Genomic DNA, 22910 nt, shown 5'->3' with positions numbered 1-22910 from the left:
TTGTGACATCATGATGATACAAAATGGTGATTGCAGTGGCAGACATAAGAGCATCACAAGAAGAGTCCAACAGGACAAGATCCCACAAACACTGAACAACAAATAAAGCAGTGGGAATAGACAATGAGCAATCCACAAGAGCCAGCGGTTTGACGCACGAACCTTATGCTCTGTTGGATTGGATTTATACATCAACAAAGAAGCCATTTTGCTTTGTGAATTCCAATTTACAGTGAACCTCTGATGTAGGTGCTTATGTTGCCGAAACACAGTACTGTGCCAGGTCCATGTTACTGCACATCCTGGATTAAAATAAACAAGGCTTTGACTCATACCGCTGGCTCTTGTGGATTGCTCATTGTCCATTCCCACAGACATAAGAGCATAACATAAGAAAAAAAAAACCCATAAGAATAGCCTTACTGGGTCAAACCAATGGTCCATCTAGCCCAGTAGCCCGTCCTCATGGTGGCCAATCCAGGTTACCAGTACCTGGCCAAAACTCAAAGAGTAGCAACATTCCATGCTACCGATCCAGAGCAAGTAGTGGCTTCCCCCATGCCTTTCTCAATAACAGACTATGGACTTTTCCTCCAGGAAAATGTCCAAACCTTTCTTAAAACCAGCTATGCTATCCACTTTTATTACAACCTCTAGCAATGCGTTCCAGAGCTTAACTATTCTCTGAGTGAAAAAATATTTCCTCCTATTGGTTTTAAAAGTATTTTCCTATACCTTCATTGAGTGTCCCCTAGTCTTTGTAATTTTTTATATCAGACTAAAATGTTAGACTTTTTGTTTAGGTTAGAATCACAATGACATTTGAATACAAGTTTTGTAACTGAATAACTACTGATGTGAAAACACCTTAATTTATAAGAAACCAATTTGTTTGTTTTTTCACATTTCATGACTTAATTACATCATTCAGCTCTGGATTAGATATTTACTGTTTGCAAACATAGTAACAGTATATGACTGCAAATAAAGACCAAATTGGCCTATCCAGTCTGCCCAGTAAAGTGGTTTGGGTTCTAATTGCTGCTCTCTGCAGATTATCCTCTCATCCTCAAATTTTCTTTGAAATGCAAAAATTATTTAATTATTGTTTGATAGGAAACCCTAAATGCTTTTCCCATTGTCTTCCTATTTAGGATGTCCTCCAACTGCATTGTTACCAGTAGAGGGTGATGCTTCAATATTGTGTTTTCAATCTCTAGGGACAGGTAGATTCCCTGGAGTCCTCCAGAACTTGCCAGTCCCTCATAATTGAAAATGTAATAGTGAAACAGCACTCCCTCCCCACTGACAGGTAGAGAATGATGCAGGGACAAAGTTTGTCCCTATCCCTGCCCTGTCCTCATTTGCAGAAGCCTTGAACACTTATTTTTATGTTTAAATTTCTTTATTCATTTAAAAAATAAACAAAACAGAAAAATTACCATGCAAAACCTGTGGTATACAATACCCCAACCTCCCATAACATGAGTGCTAAAAGATAAACTAAGCAAAGCACAATGCTAACATCAAGTATTCAATAATCTACTACAAGCATAGGGTGTTAGTTTTGACGAAAAAGGTTCCCAAATTTGTGTAAATTTTCATCCTCGTAAAGAATCTATGTCCTTAAAGCTGCACTGCTCCAAAGATGCTTGAACAATCATCAGGGATTTCCAGTGAGCATATGTAGGCTGGTCAGGGTGTATTCAGACATTCAAAATAGCTGTTTTTCTCCAAACAACATAGTTCTGGCAAAAATGCAGACATGCCCCTAGATCTCGGAGATTGTAAAGAGTAACATCTAAATAAGGCCTGTGGCTGAGGTATCCATTGCCATCTTCAGAGAGAGAAAACATAGTGACCCAACATAGACCAAAAAGACAAAATCTTAGGGCAACTCCAAACATGTGTCCAAGAGATGCATATGGTTGCAAGCATTTAGGACAACAATGACGTGGACTTGGGACATAGAATGGAGGGAGTGAGGGGTGTGATCTTGGACATAAGATGGAAAGAGGGAAGGAGGGAGGGAAAGAAAAATGCCACAGGTAGGGGAGGGAAGAGAAAGGGAGAATTGTTGGGCATGGGTGTATGAAGTGGGAAGGAAAGAGATGGTATGCATGGGGAAAGGAAGAAATAGGAGAATTATTGGGCTTAGGGAGGAAGAGAAAATGGTGGAGAGGAGTGAGGTAGAGATGCATGGGGGAGAGAAAGATGAGGGAGAAAATGTTGGCTGTGGTTGTGGAGAGGGAACAATGGGACAGATCCAGCATGGGGATGGAAAGGCATGTGAGAAGAAATGTTAGACATGGTGGTGGAGGGGAGGGAGAGATGTGGTAGGGAACTGGAGAGGGGTGAAGAAGGAGAAATGTTGGGCATAGGGTTGGTAGTCAGAGGTGAAAAATGCTATACAGAAGCCAAAGGATATGTGAGGGAGAAATGTTGGACTTAGCAGTAGAGAGGGTGAGAGAGATGTGCATTGGATTCTGCCCCCTTCTCTCTCTTTTCCCACTCCTTTTGCAGTAAGAGAGGGTGAGAGAGAGATGGTGAACATTGAGAGAAAGAGGGAGACATTGCACATGGGGGCGGAGAAAGAGGAAGGAATGCAGAAGACAGGAAGCAAAAAATAAGAGAAACTGGAACCGACTTGATGGAATAATAAATCTCCAGACAACAAAGGTTAAAAAAGCATTTTATGTATTTTGAATTTGTTGACTGAAATACAGTACATTAGCTTTGGGAAATGTGTATAGCTGATGTCTTTGTATTGTGTTCAACAGAAAAGGAAATGCATTTCTATTTTCCTCCATTGTTACTAGCCGAGTTTAACTTTTTGGGGTTCTCAGTTCAATTTTTGTCTACTTATTTTTGTTTCTAATTTGTGACCCCCTTGTTCAGTATTTAGTCAGGGTCTGTTTAAAAATGTTTATTTTAAATGCTTTATGCTCATAAAATTGTATAAAATCATCTTTCTGTTTTGAGCGGGAATATGCAGGGAAGAAAAATAAGACTTTGGGGACGGTGAATGGACAGGGATGAAAAATACAGGGACGGTGAGAGGACAGGGAAGAAAATACAGGGATGGTGAGTGGGCTGCCGCAGAAATGAATCTTTGTCCCTGTATCACTGTCTAGTTGAAAGGAGTTTTTGTGTACCAGATGATCTGAGCAAAATGTTCCAAATCAGCAAGATTTACAATGAAGCCAAATGCCAATTAAGGACATACCGGAGGCCAGAGTCTCAAAGAGTTGTTAAGTGGAAAACATACCCCCCCCCTTTTACAAAACAGTAGCACGGTTTTTAGCGCCAGCCACAGCCGTAACAACTCCAATACTCGTAGGAATTCTATGAGCATTGGAGCTGTTAGTGCTGTAGGCAGCACTAAAAACATACCACACTTCCCCTTCCATATTCGCGGTGGTTAGGGGCAGAGCCGGCCCGTGAATATTAAAAAAACCACAAATAATATTCAGGCCGGTTTTGCCCCTAACCCCCGCTTCCCCCCAGCTATTTTAAGCCCTGTAAGCCCCCCATTAAGCCTTACCTGGTGGTCTAGCGGTTTTTCGGGGCAGATCGCTCAAAAGAAATGGCTGATCTGCACGGGGCAGGAGTGTGGGAAGATTGCTCCTGCCCTGAAAACCCGCTAGACCACTAGGTAAGGCTTAAGGGAGGGGGGCTTACATGATTTAAAATAGCCTGAAAAATTAAAAAGCATTTTTTGTTTTAAAACCGTGAATAATCAAATCTGTAGATACGGAAACCTCGAATACGGAGGGGGGAAGTGTATTGTTTTGTATAAAAAAAGGGGGGGGGCAAGGGGGGTAGTGAAAGCCTCCTCTCTCATTCATCTCAGATCTCCAGCTTCATGCTGAACTACTGAAATGACTGTTTTTATGTAATGGGTAGGATTTCTGAATGGAAAAGGGAAAAGTGCCTCAAGACACTGCCAGAACAGACAACCCCCCTCCCCCCCCCCCCAACAAAACAAAGTAACACTTCAGCCTCTTTCAGTAAAATAAAGCATGGGACTAAACTTTATAAAGGTTAATTTTAAAAGATAAGAATAGCCATAGTGGAGGGGGAATGGAAGAAGGGAAAGACAGATTATAAAATTATATTGTGTGCATATGAAGAATGAATAGAAGAAATGGCATTACAATTACAGGTAGTACTATTATTATGGAGGTGTGGTCTGAGGCGGAGCTTAGATGGAGCTTCCCTCCGTCCCCTCAACATAAAAGCGTCTCGCTTGCTATGGGAGCAGGGATTATGTTTTCACGTATTGTGTATGTCAGGTAGCGCTATAGAAATTATAAGTAGTAGTAATAATATAATTCCCAGGTTCTGAAGCAGTCATGTCTCTCCGTTTCATATCCGTTTAAACTGGTTACGTTTCTCGCAGGAGGTTCCTTACCAACACGCGTGTGTACAGCGTGAACTACATTTCCCAGCATGCTGTACCCTTGAGCTTCTTCCGGCCAGCAACTGCGTTTCTACCTTGTGTGCCGTGCAGGGGGGTTCCCCTTACTGGTGAACTCCAGTTGTGACGGCTAGCGGCGTAAGGGTTATTGCTTTGCGTCTTTCGGGACGGGGTTCGGCTAACCGTTACGCTAGGAATAGGGAGAGCTTTGGCGAGAAAAGTCACGTAGGTTATCTTTGGTGAGAGGGAAGGACGTTGCGTGCACATGCTCGACTATGACGTTGGACGCGTGGTGTGCGCTTGCGCCTTGATTTCCCCCGCTCTGCTTTTGATTTGCTTTCCTTTCGGTTCGTTGAGATTGGGCGCTTGGGAGTGGTGGTGGTTGCACCAGTCTTGGAGAAAAGGGAGGTCAGTATTTATGCACCGACTGGGGCTTCCCCGATTCTACCGTTAATTTGTATCGTGCAAGCATTGAGTTTTGTCCTCTCTTCCTTGTTCTGGTCTCTTAAAAAAAAGCAATACCAGTTAAGCTGCTGGGCAAAGTTTTTATTTCACAGGATGTTCTGCAAGATCTAATCACAGTGCTTTTGGAGTGCAAGTAAATATTTGTGTTAAACTTGAACTGAGTTAGATGAGAGGGTTTTTTCCCCTCCTGCATACTTTAACCTTCTTGTGTTGCCTAACGAACGTATCTAGAAATATTTGGCAAAACAGATGTTTGGTTTTGGTCTGTCTTCTGAAATTTGCCCCATGAATGATTGTTTGATATGTTCAGATATTTTCCGAGCGTAAAGGCCTATTACATTAATGTTTTTATGGCGTTAATTAGTAACAAGTATATAATTTTGGCAATAAATTCTCTGCAATCAGAATCCAGACTAAATCTCATACGAATATGCAATCGTATTCAATTTAAATTTCAACACTTTTGGTGATCATGTCACTTTTTAGGATCCTCCTCAGAGTCGAGTGCAGTGATCCTTAATTGTTCTTTTAGAAAAAGCTGCTCAAATAGTTATCAATCCTTTTTTGTGCTTTTTCTCTTTCTCATAATCTTAATACAGTATATCGCATATACTTGAATATAAGTCGAGATCCCCCATTTCCCCCCATCGCATATACTCGAATATAAGTCAAGACTCCCATTTTTCCCCCCATAAAGGAGGAAAAAGGTTGACTCGAATAGAAGACGGGGGCTTAATATTCAAGTGCCATGCCCTGCCAAGATCTGCACCCAGTGTCCCCCTCCCTCACGCCCTCCCCTGCCAGGCTCTACACCCAGCTCTCTTCCCTTTCTTACAAGGCTCTGCACCCAGCCCCCCCTCACTCCCTTCCAGGCTCTGCACCCAGCCCTCTTCCCTCACTACCAGGCTTTCTATGCAGCACCCCCCCTCACTCCCTGCCAAACTCTGCACCCAGCCCTCTTCCCTCCCTGCCCTACCAGGCTGTGTACCCAGCCCCCACTTCATGCCAGGCTTTGCACCCTGTCTCACCTTCCTACCCTGTACCCCTTCTGGTGGTCTAATGGTAGGCCGGGACAGGAGGATGCCTCCTGTCCTGACTGACTAACTTTTTTTTTTTTAAATATTCCCCCCCTTGCCCTGCAGTGGTAGGCCGGGACAGGAAGGATGCCTCCTGTCTTCGTCCTGACAGTCTTAACTTTTTTTTATATAACAACCCCCCCACGCACACACACGTTTACCTTTTGTGCTGTTTTTAATCCCTGGTGGTTCAGCGATGTATGGGGCAGGAACGATCTTTCCACGCCCTGCCCCGTGCTGAGCTTCTCTGTCCCTGAATCCCATATTGTGCACCTGACAGGGCCGAGCTTTTCGTGCTTCCTGCTCAGCTCCACACTTCTGTCTGAATGGCTGCTGCCAGTTCTCGTCCCGCGGCGGCCATTCAGAGAGCAGCGTGGGGCCAAGCAGGAAGCATGAAAAGCTCGGTCCTGTTGGGTGCGCCGCATGGGAATCAGGGACAGAGAGGATCAGCAGGGGGCAGAAAGATTGCTCCTGCCCTGTATACCGCTGAACCACCAGGGATTAAAAACAGCACGGGAGGGAGGGGTGGTTTAAAAAAAAAAAGTTAAGTCAGCCTGGATGAGAGACAGGAGGCATCCCTCCTGTCCCTGCCTGTCATATCATCTGGGAGGGGGTCAGGTTGATGACCCGAATATAGGACAAGATCCCCATTTTTGGGGGGGCCAAAAATCTCATCCTATATTTGAGTATATACAGTACGTATTTTACTTCTTTATTATTTAAATAATACTTAAAACACTCCAAACTTAGGCACTTATCTTTTATATTAAAGTTCTGCCCCCTAAGCATAAAAGATATATAAAATTACTACACTCTATCTCTATTTGTTATTAACAGTATATTATATTTTCAAATTTGATTATAGTAGGTTTAACCATTCTTTTACCTTATAGAATTATGCTCCACCATCAAGCCCGCTATTTTCCCAGGACAAGATGGCGGCATCGGTGGCGTCATTTCAAATGTTATTTTTCAGAATGCACTGTGACGTCAGTTACTTCAAGAGATGTGATTGGATATCCTACGTTTTCATACTGCCCACTTTATTATTACTTACTTCATCTTTTCATTATCCTGATTAACATAGCAGATACCATAAATACCCTATACAGTCTTTCATATTACAATAAATTTGTTTCATATTACAATCTGTCGGTAGGGCAATTTCTAAGAGTATGGAGAATATGTTTAAGTATGGAATTTTATCAGGAAGAAGCTAAGATCTTACAATAGAGACTGTTAGATAGGAAATATCCAAAATCAGCGATAAGGAAGACCTATCAGCACAGTTCACACCAAAAGAACTTCTGCTACAAAATGAAGGACAAGATCAAGTAAAAGAAGAGAAATTGATCTGCGTGCTTCCATTCAATAAAATAGGTCATTAAATGAAGATCATGATCTTAAAACATTGGCATATCATTCAATTTCTATTAGATAAATTTACAATACCGTCAACAATAGCATATCAGAGAAATAAAAACATTAGTGAAATAATAGCAAAATATAGATATGCCATGAGAGATAAGGACATTACAGTACATTCACATAAAGCTTGCGAAACCTGTCTGTGGTGTCAGTACACCATAGAAGGACACGAATGGATAGTTCCAACAACAAGAGAAATTAGCTAGATCATCAACAACCTGCAAGAGTAAAACATAATCTGATACAATGTTCTTGTAATCTAATTTATTTAGGGAGAAGCAGTAGACCAGTCCAAATTTGTTTAAATGAACATAAATCAAGAATAACTGTGGGGGCGCTACAAGCCCCCTTAGTTCAACACTGGGTGGATAAAAACCATAGTTGGAAAGATATGAAGTGGCAGATAATAGATCAAAAAACAGAAAGGTGGAAGGGTGGTAATTGTGACAAGTTTTTAAACTATAAATAACAGAAATGGATTTTCACCTTACAAACAGTAACTCCGAAAGGGCTAAATATAGAAATAGAGTGGACAACTTTTTGTAATACTAGCTGATCACCTGGCGTTGCCCGGATATTTATTTATCCCAATCTTCCGGTATTGATAGACTTGTATTCAGTGATTGCACCTGGTAGAACAGGAAGTATTTGACAATTAATTTTCAAATTCCCTGGATTTTGGTTTACACTCACATCACACAAATTTTCAGTTTTCACTTTCTGTTTAGGCTTCACCACAGCTGTACTTCCTTATATATTGTTAAATGACTGTGTGACATCATTCCCCAAGCTTCACACAATTGGTCAAAGCAGCTCCATGCTCTATAAAACACATGTCACCCCCTTCCCACCCCCACCGTATTTTTTCCCAGATAGTAAGTCGTATGTATACCAAGTTTGGTTGAAGTCTCTCCATGCATTTCAGAGTTATGCTGGAATATAAATACATACACATACACACAGATAGATGAGACTTTATAGGATATTTATAGTATCTGCTGTGCTGATCAGGATAATAAAAAGATGAAGTAAGTAATAATAAATAGTGGGTAGTATGAAAACGTAGAATGTCCAATCAGATCTCTTGAAGTAACTGACATCACAGTGTATTCTGAATGTTTGAAATGATGCCACCGCCATCTTGTCCTGGGAAAATAGTGGGCTTTATGGTGGAGCATAATTCCATAAGGTAAATGGTTAAGCCTACTATAATTAAGTTTGAAGATATAATATATTGTTAATAACAAATGGGTCTTTTTAATAATGCGCACTAGCCGTTTTAGTGCACGCTAAACACTAACGCAGCCATTATAATCTATGGACGTGTTAGCGTTCTGCGTGCACTAAAACAGCTAGCGTGCCTTAGTAAAAGGACCCCAGAGATCGTGTAGTAATTTTATATATCTTTTATGTTTAGGGGACAGCCTTGAAACAGCCGAGGAGGCAAAACATGTCAGCAGGTCCCGAGCCGACAGAACTTAAATATAAAAGATAAGTGCCTAAGTTTGGTGCATTTTAAGTATTATTTAAATAATAAAGAAGTAAAATACTTATATTAAGATTATGAGAGAGAAAAAGCACAAAAAAAGGATTGATGACGATTTGAACAGTTTTTCTAAAAAACAAAAACAAACAATGAACGATTACTGCGCTCGACTCTGAGGGTCCTAAAAAGAGTGACATGATCACCAAAAATATTAAAATTAAAATTTAATACGATTGCATATTTGTATGAGATTTAGTTAATTAATAACATACTTAGTAACATAGTAAATGACGGCAAATAAAGACCCAAATGGTCCATCCAGTCTGCCCAAAGTTATTATGTTAAAACTTGAAAAATGGAAGGCTTGATTTAATGCGGACAAGAACAAAGAGATTCATGTAAGGACAAATTAGGATGAGGGGTTGCCACCAAGCAAAAGAATGTATCATTGTGGATAGTACATTTTAATTTGCAACCCAATTTGCTGCAGTTACACAAAAAAGGCAGATACAATGAAACACCATTTGTTTGCGCATTGTTATTGCCATCCTGCAAAATCCAGATTTATGCAAAGTGCCTCCCGATGACACTGAAAACACTAAACAGGATCGGTAAGACAGTGTGGATCTGCTCTGATTCTAAAAGAGCTATTGATGCACTAAAAATTTTGTATGCAAATAATTTGCGTGGAGGTTCATTGTAATCCCCGTCTCTCCCATCCGATTGATCACAGTGAGAGCAACTCTCACATGTGTGCAGAGCTGGCAGGGAAAGCCTTCTGCCACTCAATTGTTTGGGCAGGAACCCTTTTTTTTTTTCTTTCCTTTTTTTTTAAATGGGCTCAGATGCTGTATGTGTTACACACACACATCTGCCAATCAAGGCCTTAGGCCCCTTCCCATGCATCACATGAGTCCCCCAGCTAAACATTCTGGCATCTGTTGTCACAATTTTCCACAAGATTGTTCTGAGGGGCATACAGAACCACCAGCTCATACTGGCCTGGTCCTCCAAAGTCCATGGCAGAGACATCTGCAGGGAGTCTGGTGGCAGAGGTCCTCTCTGAATTCTAGCTTCCCTAAGAGTTGCTGTGGCAGGCTGCAGCACATCTTCCCAGCATCTAGTCTGTGAGTCACAACCCACAAGGCAGTTCAGGGAGGGGATCTGAAATTGTGGTTTTTAAGGTTATATCTAGTAGCTTTATTCCCCCACCCCAGAAATACTAAAATTGATGGGGGGGGGGGGTTAGCTCCTGTGGAGTTACAACCGTTTTTTCAGCAGGAAATCATAATGGTGGCCATCTTGGGTTTTTTCCGGTTTAAATTCTAAGTTATTAAACTTCTTCAAAAAGCCTCATATTTGGTTCTAACCACCAGGGATAGAGTCTTCGTGCTCCAATGACATGAATTCATGCCGATTGGGCACCCAATGAGTACCCTTGTGCCGCATGTTCTGCTGCGCATTCTGGGGAGGCGGGAACCTTGGGTTTTATCCTCTGACCACCTTATTAATGCTGCCAAATGACTGTTGGGATGAATAGGGGATGATATTATCTTCTTGGGGTCCTGTGATGCGACGCTGGTGCTTAATAGTTTCTGATGGCCCCAAAGTGAAAAGAAAGCGCTCTAACCCTCCTCTTGAGGGGATTCTTGTTCCTCTATGTCCTTTACACCTGACTTTGTGAACTTGCTCTGGCATTGTTGGTGGCACTGCAGGGCCTTCTGGGTCAGCTGGAGAGTCCACTTGTGTAGCCTCACTGTGTTACAGTATCTGCTTCTCCATGGAGGCCTGTGTCTCCCCTCGGTCACCCTTATTTTCAGGCACTGTTTGTTCCCGTTGAAAAACAAAATCAACTTTTTCAGGGATTTGAAACAAGCTGTTTCTAATAGAGCTGGTTCAAATATGTTTCTAGATGACTTTTTTTTTTTTTTGCAAAAGCTGGTTGAAAATATCCCATTTTTGAAGTTTTTTGAAAAATCACAACATTTTAAAGTGAAATTGTAAAGTAACGAGATTAACTTAAAAGTTGAAATCCATATATTTGAGAACAAAGTCATGTCACAAGTAATAGACAATTTTACTGAGATGGCTTCATTATTAGAGGAGCCACAGAAGTCTAAAAACTTTGACATTGTTTAGTGCGTCCATTTTTTGGTCCGCTTTGAGGCTTTTTACTTATGCCAGTTTCAAAAATGAAAATACACATTAGTCCCATAGAATTGATTGTAAAAAGTTGTGTAAGATCACCAAGTTTCATTTGTGTTGCTTATATAACCAAGGAAATATCAAACAAAGAGCTATATCTCCACAAATATTCTACTGGTAGATCTTAAAACTTTACCAGAGTTCGGTTGGGTCATCTAAGATTCAGCACACAAAGTTTCACCAAAATCTGTGATGGTAAGATGGGGAGTCCTAGACCATTTTACCTGTAATGACCCAATTAAGAAAGAACACATTACCCAAGAATAAAAAATAAAATTTTGTTATATAGTGTTATCGAAAGATCAATAGGCAATGTATTTCTGTGTCACCACCCACCCAACTTCAAAAGAAACAAAGAACACAATTACATTTCAGTTAGGATAAAATTCTCACTGATGGCTGGTGGTGACAGAAATCGCTTTAGTCATGCCGCACCAATCACTCTTCTTGGGAACATGCATGGAACACCTCAACAGTTAGTACACAAGTTCTGCATTTATTGTCTATTAGGTTTTCATTTGATGCACAATTTGCCATAGCTACAGTACAAGTTTTTCCAATAAAAGATTTTATCCTAACTAGACACATACTAGGGATCTAATACCAATATACGTAATATACAGTTTATAGGTTACAATTTGCCTTAAAGTGCAAGATTTTTTAATAGAATTTTTTATCCTAATGCGACACAGAGGGTCTAGTATAGTACCCATACAGTAGACTCTCTGTTAACCGGAACTCAAGCAACCAGAAAAAAAATTCAAGAAATACTGTAATACTTTAAATAAAAATGAAAATAAAATCAATTTCTGGTGGAAATTTAAGTGTAAACTTGGCATGCCATGCCTGAGTATGCCCATTTTTTGCCTACCACATGTCCAGTAGTTTGTCTGGAACAGTTTATGGTATAGTATTAGGCCTGTTTTTAATAGTAATTCTCAAGCAACCAGAAACTACATTTATGCGGCATCTATCAATCCCCATGGGTGCCAGTTAACTGAAAGTCTACTGTATATATTTCTTTGTAGTCAGGGGAGTTAAGTGAAGAGGTATGTTTTTATTGGAGGTACTTTCTCTGTCCCTAGTGGACTCAGTCAAAGTTTTTGTACCTGGGGCAATGGAGGGTTAACTGACTTGCCCATCCACAAGGATCTGCCGTGAGAATCAAACCTAGTTCCCCATGTTCTCAGGCTGCTGCACTGACTATTAGGTTGCTCCTTCACTAAGAATGTTTGAGTCGGTATTCAAAAAATCCATGTAGCTGAATATAAGGGAGTACTGAAAAGTTCTCAGCCCATCCAGCTTCTAAATTCTGAGCGTTATTTTGCCACACTAGCTGAAAAGTATGCTATTTTATTTTAACAAATTATACAAGGACGCACAACATATAATATGTTAATATAATGATTCAAAATGTTGTGTGATCGTGACACCGAAGTACCTCCCGCTCCTCTTCAAACCCAGCATGCATCCAAAAAGAGGGAGAAAAAGCCTCGGACTAATGTAGTAGTATAGAACCAAAAGGTACAAATCAAAACTGCTTTTGATACTTTCACTGGCAAAAAACTTCCTCACAGAACAGCTCAGGTTTAGAAAAGGGCAAAGTCACCCGGAGGCACATTCAAGGATTTAGCTGACAAAAGACGACTTGAGCTCCAACGCTGTCACGTTTTCTCCAATCTTCCCAACAAGTGACCTTGTTTTACCAATGTTTGGCTCATCAGGGGAACAAACAGTGCAGCCTTGAAAAGTGTAGCCATGCTGAGGCCAGCCCCAGAACAAAGGAAACAGATGAGTTCTTAAAGCCCTCCCTCCAACACAGACCGAATCAACCAGTTAGCGCTCAGCTCAGCTCAGCTCAGCTCTTATCAAACAACAACTGATTGGAGAAAATCAAAACATCAAAAAAGAAAAAGCAACAATGTAAATGATTTCCACCTTAAATGTTTGCCACTCCATTCTGATTATTTTGCAAAGTGCCAATTTGCATAATCATAATGCTATGTTTTGACATTTATTTATTTTAAAAATTTATGTTCCGCATATCCTGCAATTCTATGCGGAATACAATAAACATCCAAATTCATATAACACATATTTCAATGAAACAACAAAACAACATAATACATTGAACATATCACAATACAACAAACGAACATATAACAATACAACCAACAATGAACAAACACTAGCAAAACATCGCCATTGCTTTTTGTTAACTGAGACTTGACTGCTAGTTCATTACTCACTGCTACTGGTTGAAAAAGTGCGCAAAAATAAAAAATCATTTCAGCTGTTTTTCTAAACTGTAAAACCGAAGATGCTTGCCTAAGATCCATAGAGAGCCTGTTCCAACAAATAGGACCCTGAACAGAAAATATCACTTTCCAGTGACTCAGAAGTTTAACCACCGACAGGGAGGGCACATCAAGACAAAGCTTATCTCTAGAACATAGAAACTCCATGACGGAACGTAAAAGTGCACCAACGATTGCAACAGGACATGGACCACCAACATTCAATAGTTTAAAAATTAAACGCAGGGTCTTAAGAACATAAGAATTTGCCTCCGCTGGGTCAGACCAAAGGTCCATCGCGCCCAGCAGTCCACACCCGCGGCGGCCCATCAGGTCCATGACCTGTCAGGTTATCATGATTTAGCCCTATAGCCCCCTTATTTTTATCTATACTCTTTCTATGCTGATATCTACCCCTATCTGTATCCCTCAATCCTCCTATCCTTCAGGAATCCATCCAATCCCTCTTTGAATCCCCGTAGCGTACTCTGCCCGACCACTTCCTCCGGGAGCGCGTTCCATGTGTCCACAACCCTCTGTGTGAAGAAGAACCTCCTGGCATTGGCTTTAAACTTGTCCCCTTCGAGTTTCTCCGAGTGCCCTTTTGTGTTTGTGGTTCCCTGTAGTTTGAAGAATCTATCCTTGTCTACCTTCTCCATGCCCTTCATGATCTTGAAAGTTTCTATCATGTCTCCCCTAAGCCGCCTCTTTTCCAGGGAGAAGAGCCCCAGCTTGTTCAGCCTGTCAGTATATGAACAGTCCTCCATACCAATTATCATTTTCGTAGCTCTTCTCTGGACCATCTCAAGTATCGCCATGTCTTTCTTGAGGTACGGCAATCAATATTGGATGCAGTACTCCAGATGCGGGCGCTCCATTGCACGATACAGTGGCATGATGACTTCCTTCCTCCTGGTTGTAATTCCCTTCTTATACGAGCCCTGATTGGCAGCAGATTTTCAAAACAGGCATAATGTGCTCAAACCGAAACATGAGCCACCAAATGGGCAGCGGCATTTTGAGCAACTTGCATGGACCTAAGAACACATTGTGGTAAGCCCAGATCATTGATTGAAACAGGTCAGTGAAAAGTGTGGAATTTTCAAGTGTGGAACTCTGAGCCATCATGAAGTTCCTATTCCTGCAGAAGAAAACTCCAAAGGAAATCCATGAATGCATGATGCAAACACTAAGTAACAAATGCCCATCATACTCCCCAGTGAAGTGGTGTGCAAACTTTCAGCATGGAGATTTTGAGCAGCTGGGTATGCAAAAGCTGGCAGCCAAGTAGGTGCCCAAATGTTTGGATGCTGACAAGAAACAATATCGAGTGGACACTTCCAAGTTGATTTTGTAGCATTTTCAGTGAGCTGGTGCCAACATTTTGGAATGACTAGTTACTATTGATGAAACATAGTCCTCAGACAAAACAGCAGTCCATGCAATGGTGGCAATCAGGTTCTCCAAGGCCAAGGAAATTCAAGACCCAAAAGGCAGCAAGAAAGGTCATGGCTATAGTGTTTTGGATCAGGAAGGTGTTGTAATGATTGACTATCTTCTAAGGGGCCAAACAGTTAACTACTGTAACTTGCTGTACTGATTAAAGGAGGCATTGAAAGAAAAAAGGAGGGGGAATCTGCGGAAAGGAGTTCTTTTTGGACAATGCACTTGCTCACAAGGCTGGCAAAATGATGGATATTTTGATGCAGTTGGGGTTTCAGTTCACCACCAGATCTTACCCTATTTGATTATTTTCTCTTTCCAAATCTTAAAAAGAGTTTTAAAAAAGGACAACAATTTTTGAGTGATTTAGAGGTGATTGCATCAGCAGAGCAATATTTCAATGACCAGACATCAGAGTATTTTGGGGTGACTATGTGAAATAACTTGTAAGTTTTTGTGGCTCCACATCATTCCGTTCTTGGTTGGGCTGAGAACTTTCAGCACTCCCTCGTCGTGTATACTATATGCATGTGCTTATTTCACAAGTCAATTGTATATCAATGAAAAACAGGACATAAATATAAAAGTAGCCCCAGTTTTTATTAGTGAAACGGAGTCTAGTGGTGATGTTAAAATCTGGTAGTGTGTTAAAGCTTTAGTGATCTGCTCAGGGCTGTGGAGTCGGAGTCGAGGAGTCGGAGTCGGAGGAAATTTCGGGTACCTGGAGTCAGAGTCGGAGTCAGAAGTACAAAAAACTGAGGAGTCGGAGTCGGAACATTTATCTACTGACTCCATTTTTGAACTTGGCATACCAATCACGTGCGATTCTTTCAGCTATAGCATCCACTATATACACAGCACAAATGTTGCGAGCAGCTTTTGCGGTCTTAGAACCTTGATTAAAAGCAAAAAGAAGGTGGTGTCGAAAATGCTCATTTCTCTCAACTTGACATTCCATTTTAACGATCTGAAAATTAACCAGTGCTGTGGAGTCGGAGTCTGAGGAAATTTCAGGTACCTGGAGTCGGAGTCGGAGTCTGAAGTACAAAAAACCGAGGAGTTGGAATCGGAACATTTATCTACTGACTCCACAGCCCTGGATCTGCTGCAGCTTACGCTCACAACATGTGGTGTGTCCTAGTTAAGCATTTTATTTTAAGAAAATAGTGTTTTATGAAGCCAAACAGACCAAGAGATCCTTGATAACAAGTTGGTAGCTGATCACTGAGCAAGTCACTGTGGGATTTACTGAACACTTGTGTGTTTTTTAAATGGCTGAACAAGTTGCTTGGTTATTTATTTAATTTTTAGTATTTGTATACCACTTATAACCTAAGTGGTTTATAATCAGGTATTCAAGCATTTTTCCTTGTCTATCCCGGTGGGCTCACACACTATCTAATGTACCTGGGGCAATGGGGGATTAAGTGACTTGCCCAGGGTCACAAGAGTTATGCCTTCTGTTAGCTCCCTACTGTGTTTTCTGCTGCTCTGTATACCTCCAACTTAGATAGAATAGTAGCGCTAGATAATATATCAATGTTTTATAAATTCTTTCTTAGTCCAGTTTCTTTACAACAGTACATCTTAGGAATTCAGATATCCACCCTTATCAATAGATACAGGTGGTGGGATTCTTCATGATTCCAAGTACTTGAAGAATCCCACCACCTGTATCTATCAATAAGGGTGGATATCTGAATTCCTAAGATGTACTGTTGTAAAGAATGGACTAAGAAAGAATTTATAAAGCATTGATATATTATCTAGCGCTACTATACTATCTAAGTTGGAGTGAACTGTTTTGGTATAAAGAGTGAGATTCTCTTTATATATACTATAAATATTGAAAGATGGCTCTGTATACCTGGCATTGCCTTTCTGAGATGGTGTTTGGATCTGGAAAAATATGTATCTAAATCCAAAACCATGATGCATCTGCAATCTCCCTCCCCTCCAGGTCATACTAATCTTATCTAAAGACTTACAGTATGATTTTGTGGTTCTTGCAAATGTTAAATCTGACTTGTTCCAGTCATGATTTTTGATAATGGCCACAATAGTAATATATCTGCACATTAGCTTTCCTTACTGTATTCTACCCTGGTTGACACTTGCCCCATCCCTTTTTCACTTTACTTGTTGGCCCTACCTCTAATTAGAATCTGTAGTAACTATATGTTTGTTTGGGGTTTGGGTTTTTTTTTGGGGGGGGCGGTTAATCTAAAAATGTCTAAATCTTTATTAAGAATAGTGAGTATACTCATTAAACTTCAAGGCGATATGGGTTTAGTGTAAAATGAAAAATGTTCACGTGGTTTGATAGTAAAATCCTTTTGTTTCTTCTCTGTCTCTCTTTCTCAGATTGTAACATGGCACTTCAAGGTGACTTTGGACGTTTGTTGTGAGAACTGGAAGCTGCCCTGTTCTGTGCATGTATATATAATTTATATCCATTATTCATGGAAGACATAACGATGGCCTCTGACGCTTTAGTCCCTGAGCAAGTTATACCTCAGTCAATAAAGGGGAAAAGACAGCTACACCAAGATGGGTCTCTGAACAGTGACTGTGAAAGCGATGGTTCCTTTATATTTGAAGCAGAAGAAGCTTGGAAAGACTTTCACAGTTCCCTCCTTAACTTTTATGAATCTGGAGAGCTCTGCGATGTCACACTTAAGGTACTGCTAAATCGGATGTATCTATCAGATGTGTGTGAGTATGTATGTTCCAGCATAACTCTAAAATGCAGGGACAGATTTCAACCAAACTTGGTATACATATGACTTACTATCTTGGAAAAAATACTGTGGGGTGGGAAGGGGGTGACATGTAAAAGGACAAGTGGTTTATCTCCTCCAGGCCGCAGGCCTCTGCAGAAAGAATCCACTGTAGCTCTAATGCCATCTACAGTTTTTCCCTTCTGCCCACGAGCCGGAAGGAGTATTTCTGTTCTGTTCTGCTCTGCTTTTTTTTCTTTGAGTTTTTTTCGGGTTTTTTTGGTTTATCGTTCTTGGAGCTTCCCTGTTTGTGGGTCCAGCTATATCTGCATGGAGAAGAAGCAGATGATGGTCTGCAGCTGACAGGCCAATCCCTTGTGGTATCTGTTAGTCAGCCTGCAGAAACATTTTTAGATCTTGGGGCCGTCGCCGGTTAGTGGCTCACCTACTGCTTGGCAAGGGTTTGCGTGCAGGCTGTCGGGCAGCTCAGCGGCATCTTCCAGGGTGTCGGCTATGTTTTTGCCCTCCCCCCTTCTGTCAGTCTGCAGGGGTGAGTGTTCAGACAGATACCGTGTCTGACTAGCAGCCCAAAGATTCGACGTTGGAGAGACATTCTGGATGAGGCAGTGATTTCTTCTCCATTTCCAACTAGTGTACAGAGCTGAGGCAGGCTGTAGCACATTCCCAGCATAGGTCATAGAAACATAGAATATGACGGCAGAAAAGGGCTATCGGCCCAACAAATCTGCCCACTTGTCACGGTGAGTAAGGCTGTTGCAGCCTGTGAGGTGAATTGGGGGGGGAGGGTGTGTGTGGAGGAATTGCAGTTTTCAGTGGTCTGTGCTTGTTCCCCCTATGTCCCCTGCCCCTCCCCAGAAATCTTAATTTCGCTGGTTATTTTTAATTTTGTTTTGTCAGCATGTCAATAGAGCTTCATTATTCCTGTGGTTTCATAAATATTTTATTGAAATTTTGAAGAAAAAAAACCCCATCACAAACAAAAAATTATCAACACAATATTAGAAAAAGAAAAATAAGTCATAGGGTGTCTTAACATAATAATCCAAACTAAATATAATAACATTAAACATTGAACTTAAGTAAGCAATCCCATATTTTCCTAAATTTCCCCAAACTACCACATTTAATTAATGAACATTTTCATATTTACTGTACAAACACAGCATATTCCACCACATATTATATTCCAATTTAGAAAAATCCTTCCAATTAATTAAAATAGTTTTTATTTTTATCATTATTAAGTTCTTTAATAATTGTGTCTTATTTAATAATTGTGTCTTATAAGAACTTAATGAAAACTTTAACCCGAAACCTCCCAATATAATTATTGGATAAGTTAATGACTCTGATATAGATAGCAGGGTTGAAATTGTTGACCAAATTTTACACCAATAAGAAGCCACATAAGGACATTTAAACAACATATGTTACAGTGTACCAATTGTATCTTTACATGACCAACAGAATTTTCCTTTGGATATATATATTTTTGGATAATTTATTTGGGGTTCTTTATACCTTGTGCATTAAGAAGGAAGATTGCAATAAACTTGCTGAGTGTAATGAAGAGGTAATGTTTTCCAAACTAATTTCCACCGAGTCTCATCCAGATGTTTAGTCAGATTAAATTCCCAAGTACCCTGTATCCCCTTAGGTGCCTTAAATATATTTAACTCCAAACATTTATACCATTGCACAGCTGCACCTTTAGAGTTCAATAATGTAGAATGCTTTGACTTAGCTTTTAGGATAAGCATGTCAAACTAGTGTCCCTTGGGCCGTATTCTGCCCACAACAAACATCTTTGCGCCCCCAGCTCCGTTGCCAGGTCCATTGTAGCCCCTGGAGCCTCCCTTCAGCCCTCTTGGGACTTGTTCTGCCCCCCTTGGGCCTTCTTCTCAACTTTGGCATGCCGGCGCGTGCACCCGTTATGGGAATGCCAGTCAGATCCCCCAGTCTTTTGCGCAGCACATGCGCAAATGGGCTCCTCTCTTCCCTCCCGGCTGGCACTCATAACAATTCTGCTGCCGGCGGGAGTTGCATCACGAATTGGGCCCCGCCCCCTCTAACTCTGGTGGCCAGTAGAGCAAAGCGATATGCATTCTGGTTGCCCCTCCTGTATCTTGATTTGAGGATAGACTGATATAATATAGAAGCTGGATCCATCTATAGCAGTGGTCTCAAACTCGCGGCCCGGGGGCCACATGCGGCCCGCTAGGTACTATTTTGAGGCCCTCAGTAAGTTTATCATAATCACAAAAGTAAACTAAAACAGTTTCTTGATCATATGTCTCTTTAGCTATAAATGACAATATTATTATTAAGACTTGGCCAAAAGGAAAGATTTATAAATTATAAAGAGTTCTACCTCATGCAAAATTGTCATTTCTTTAATAAGACATTAACTATTTTTTTCTGCAGCCCTCCCAAGTACCTACAAATCTAAAATGTGGCCCTGCAAAGGGTTTAAATTTGAGATCACTAATCTATAGTATTGATGGATACACATTTCAAATCTGACATATTGTAATCACAAAACAGAAAATAAAATTATTTTTTCTACCTTTTGTTGTCTGGTCATTATTCAAATCTTGTTGGTCCCCGGCTCTGGTTGTCTTCTGATAACTTGCTTGTCAGGGTCTCCTTCTTTCTCCATGTTAGCCATCCATCTTCTATCTCTGTCCTCCCCTTCCGTTTCCCTTCCCTCCCCCGGAGGTCTGGCATCTTTCCTTTTTTTTCATCTCCATCCACAGATCCACCTTTATTCAACTATCCTTTCATCCAGCATCTCTCCCTCCTTCCCCACCACCCCAGGGTCCACCATCTCTCCCTTTCTTTTCCCAACTACCCTCCTACCCAGTATCTCTATCCCCCCCTCCACACCATCCCTTGTGTCCAACTTTTCTCCCTTTCTGTTCCTTCCCTCCTAAATCCCATTGTCCACCATTTCTCTCCCTCTCCTCTGTTTTTAGACCCATTATTTCTTCCCCCCTAAAGTCTGGCATATGCACGTCTCTTTGAACCCCATTTCCCTCCCTCCCTTCCTCCCTCCATGTACTTCTGCACCAGGGCCCCCTCCCCTGGAGATCTGTCCTCCCTGAAGGACTGCACCCCTCCTGAAAGCCTGTACCACCACACCTGAAGGCCTCCAGCACTCCACTCCTGTAGGACTGCACCTCCCCTGAAAGTCTGTACCACCACACCTGAAGGCCTGCAGCACTCCACTCCTGAAGGACTGCACCCCCCCCGAAGGCCTGTACCACCACCCCTGAAGGCCTGCACCCCACCCCTAAAGGCCTGTCCCCCCAAAGGCCTGTACCACCACCCCCGAAGGCCTGTACCACCACCCCCAAAGGCTTGCACCACCCCTGAAGGGGGTCCTGCCTCTGACATCAGAGGAGGGGCGGGACAGTGGCAGAAGGAAGACAGCTCCTGAGGCTAAAGTACCCGCGATCCTTTCTGCAGGATGCTCTCTGCTGGAATTAGGTAAAGGGATGCACAGGAGGGCAGGGGGGAAGCTGGACACCGCAGCACTTCCTGACTGACCCTCCCCCTTGCCCTCTAAAGCAGGAGTGGCAGTGGCCGGCCAGCAAGAGGCAGCGCTGCCGATCCTGCTTTAGGGGGCAAGGGGGGAGGGTCAGTCACGAATCGGGAGGCTGATTTTTTTTTTTTTTTGTTTGTTTGTTTTTTGAATCGATTCGAACCGATTCACCTGAAATGAATCAGTGAATCAATTCAAATTGTGAATCGGGCAGCACTATGCCATTAGTTTTGTACTGACTTGCTTGGTGCGCCTAACAGGAAATATTTCACCTTCGAATTAAACAAAAATATTAGGATAGGTTTATTAATTTGTGCAATTATTCTGTGTCTGATAAGTTACCGATGCGCAGCACTACATTTGGACAAAATAATATTAAATTGTGTTTATGAACTTCTGCAAAAATACAATTTACCTCTGTCAAAACTAACTTCTGTAGCTACAGATGGAGCTCCTTCAATGACCGGAAAAACTAACTTTTCAAAATAAACCTAAGTTTCTATGAAAAATGACGTTTTTGTTTTTGTGTGGCCCACTTAAACTTAAACCTTGTTTATTTGGCCTGTGTCAGCCTTTGAATTTGACATGTTTGTTTTAGAGGTCTGATAACCTGTGTGATAAATTATTCAGTCACCTGCGTTAGCTACCATATTGTATATTAGCCAACTTAAGCAGGAAAGTGCTATCTTTCATCGAGCTGTAGAGTATTCTAAAACTTTTTTAAGAATTTTATAATGCTATGTGCAATAAACTTTATGTGCAGATTAAAATGCTGTAGAAACGCAACTGAAAAACCGGCATTTAGCTTATTTGATGTCTTTTGCCGGTGTTGTATTTAGTTGCGGATTCCAATCCAACGGGCCCCGTTTCACCCTATTAGGGGCTTCATCAGGGGTAAGTATCTAAAACATAAAAATGAAATTTCAAAAGTCATGTAAATCAATTTTTGTAGACAAACTGATACCATTGACGGGTACTTACTGCGCTGTTAAAGCCTAATCTTTAAAGTTGAAAAATGGCGCTGGCAACCACCGAACGCCACGCATGCGCTTTAAAAAGCTTATCTACAGCTGTCGCTGATACTAATTGCGCATGTCTAATACTGTCAAATACAGACTCCATACAATATACATGTTTGAAAATGTATGAGATATTAGAAGAAAGAGCACCATTCTACTGTTGTATTGAGTCCCTTGGGTTTCAAAGTTCCCAATCGGAAAATCCAACGGGACTCTCTTTGTTGCAGTCTCCTTTTTCTATCGCCTCCTCTGGGATGCGTGCATTCTTTATCAATACAGAAGAATCTTAAATCTGAAAACGTATGTTTCTTCTCAGTGCAATGTTCTACCAGAGGGGCATTCAATTTGTTGCATTTAAGACTGGACTTATGCTCTATCATTCTCACTCTGAAAGGACGTGTAGACATGCCAACGTAAAGCATATTGCAAGGGCATATGATTACGTAAACAATGTAGTTGGAATCACAAGTTAAGAAATGTCTAATGTCATATTTTTTGCCATCTTGAGGGTTAATAAACGTCTTTTGTGTCAACGTCAACTCACAGATACTGCATTGTCCGCACTTGTGAAAGCCCAACGGCAATAATCTTGCCGATTTTTTCCCCCACAATATTTACTGTTGGAGATAATACATCTTTAAAGTTACTGCCACGTGAAAAGGCTATCTGTAACTCCTGATCTTTAAAAGTGGGCTTAGTTTGTATGATCTTCCAATTATTTGATCCCTATACAACAGGAATTATTAAAGAAATAGTAGGTTCAGTTGCTGAGCACCTTGTAGGGTT

General features: G+C 41.2%; 1 protein-coding gene across 6 annotated transcripts in view; it reads left to right on the top strand.

The window, feature by feature from the left end:
• The first annotated feature begins 4193 nt into the window (after nucleotides 1-4193).
• KLHL8 (kelch like family member 8) overlaps nucleotides 4194-22910 on the top strand; it is an 82928-nt gene continuing 64211 nt past the window's right edge. The window contains exons 1-2 of one of the 6 annotated variants that reach the window (XM_033963985.1): nucleotides 4194-4286; nucleotides 17185-17501. In XM_033963985.1, coding sequence (XP_033819876.1) covers nucleotides 17283-17501 — 219 coding nt within the window. In that variant the 5' untranslated portion in view covers nucleotides 4194-4286; nucleotides 17185-17282. Of the gene's footprint in view, nucleotides 4296-4498; nucleotides 4559-4588; nucleotides 4829-9045; nucleotides 9487-15823; nucleotides 15951-17184; nucleotides 17502-22910 lie in introns of those variants that run through there. The other 5 variants (XM_033964004.1, XM_033964014.1, XM_033963976.1 and 2 more) reach the window with 5 other exon arrangements.

This window comes from Geotrypetes seraphini, chromosome 1 (genome assembly GCF_902459505.1).
Source record: "Geotrypetes seraphini chromosome 1, aGeoSer1.1, whole genome shotgun sequence".
NCBI classification, from domain to species: domain Eukaryota; kingdom Metazoa; phylum Chordata; class Amphibia; order Gymnophiona; family Dermophiidae; genus Geotrypetes; species Geotrypetes seraphini.
The sequence above is the reverse complement of the archived record's forward strand: the minus strand, read 5'-3'. Positions and strand labels throughout refer to the sequence as shown.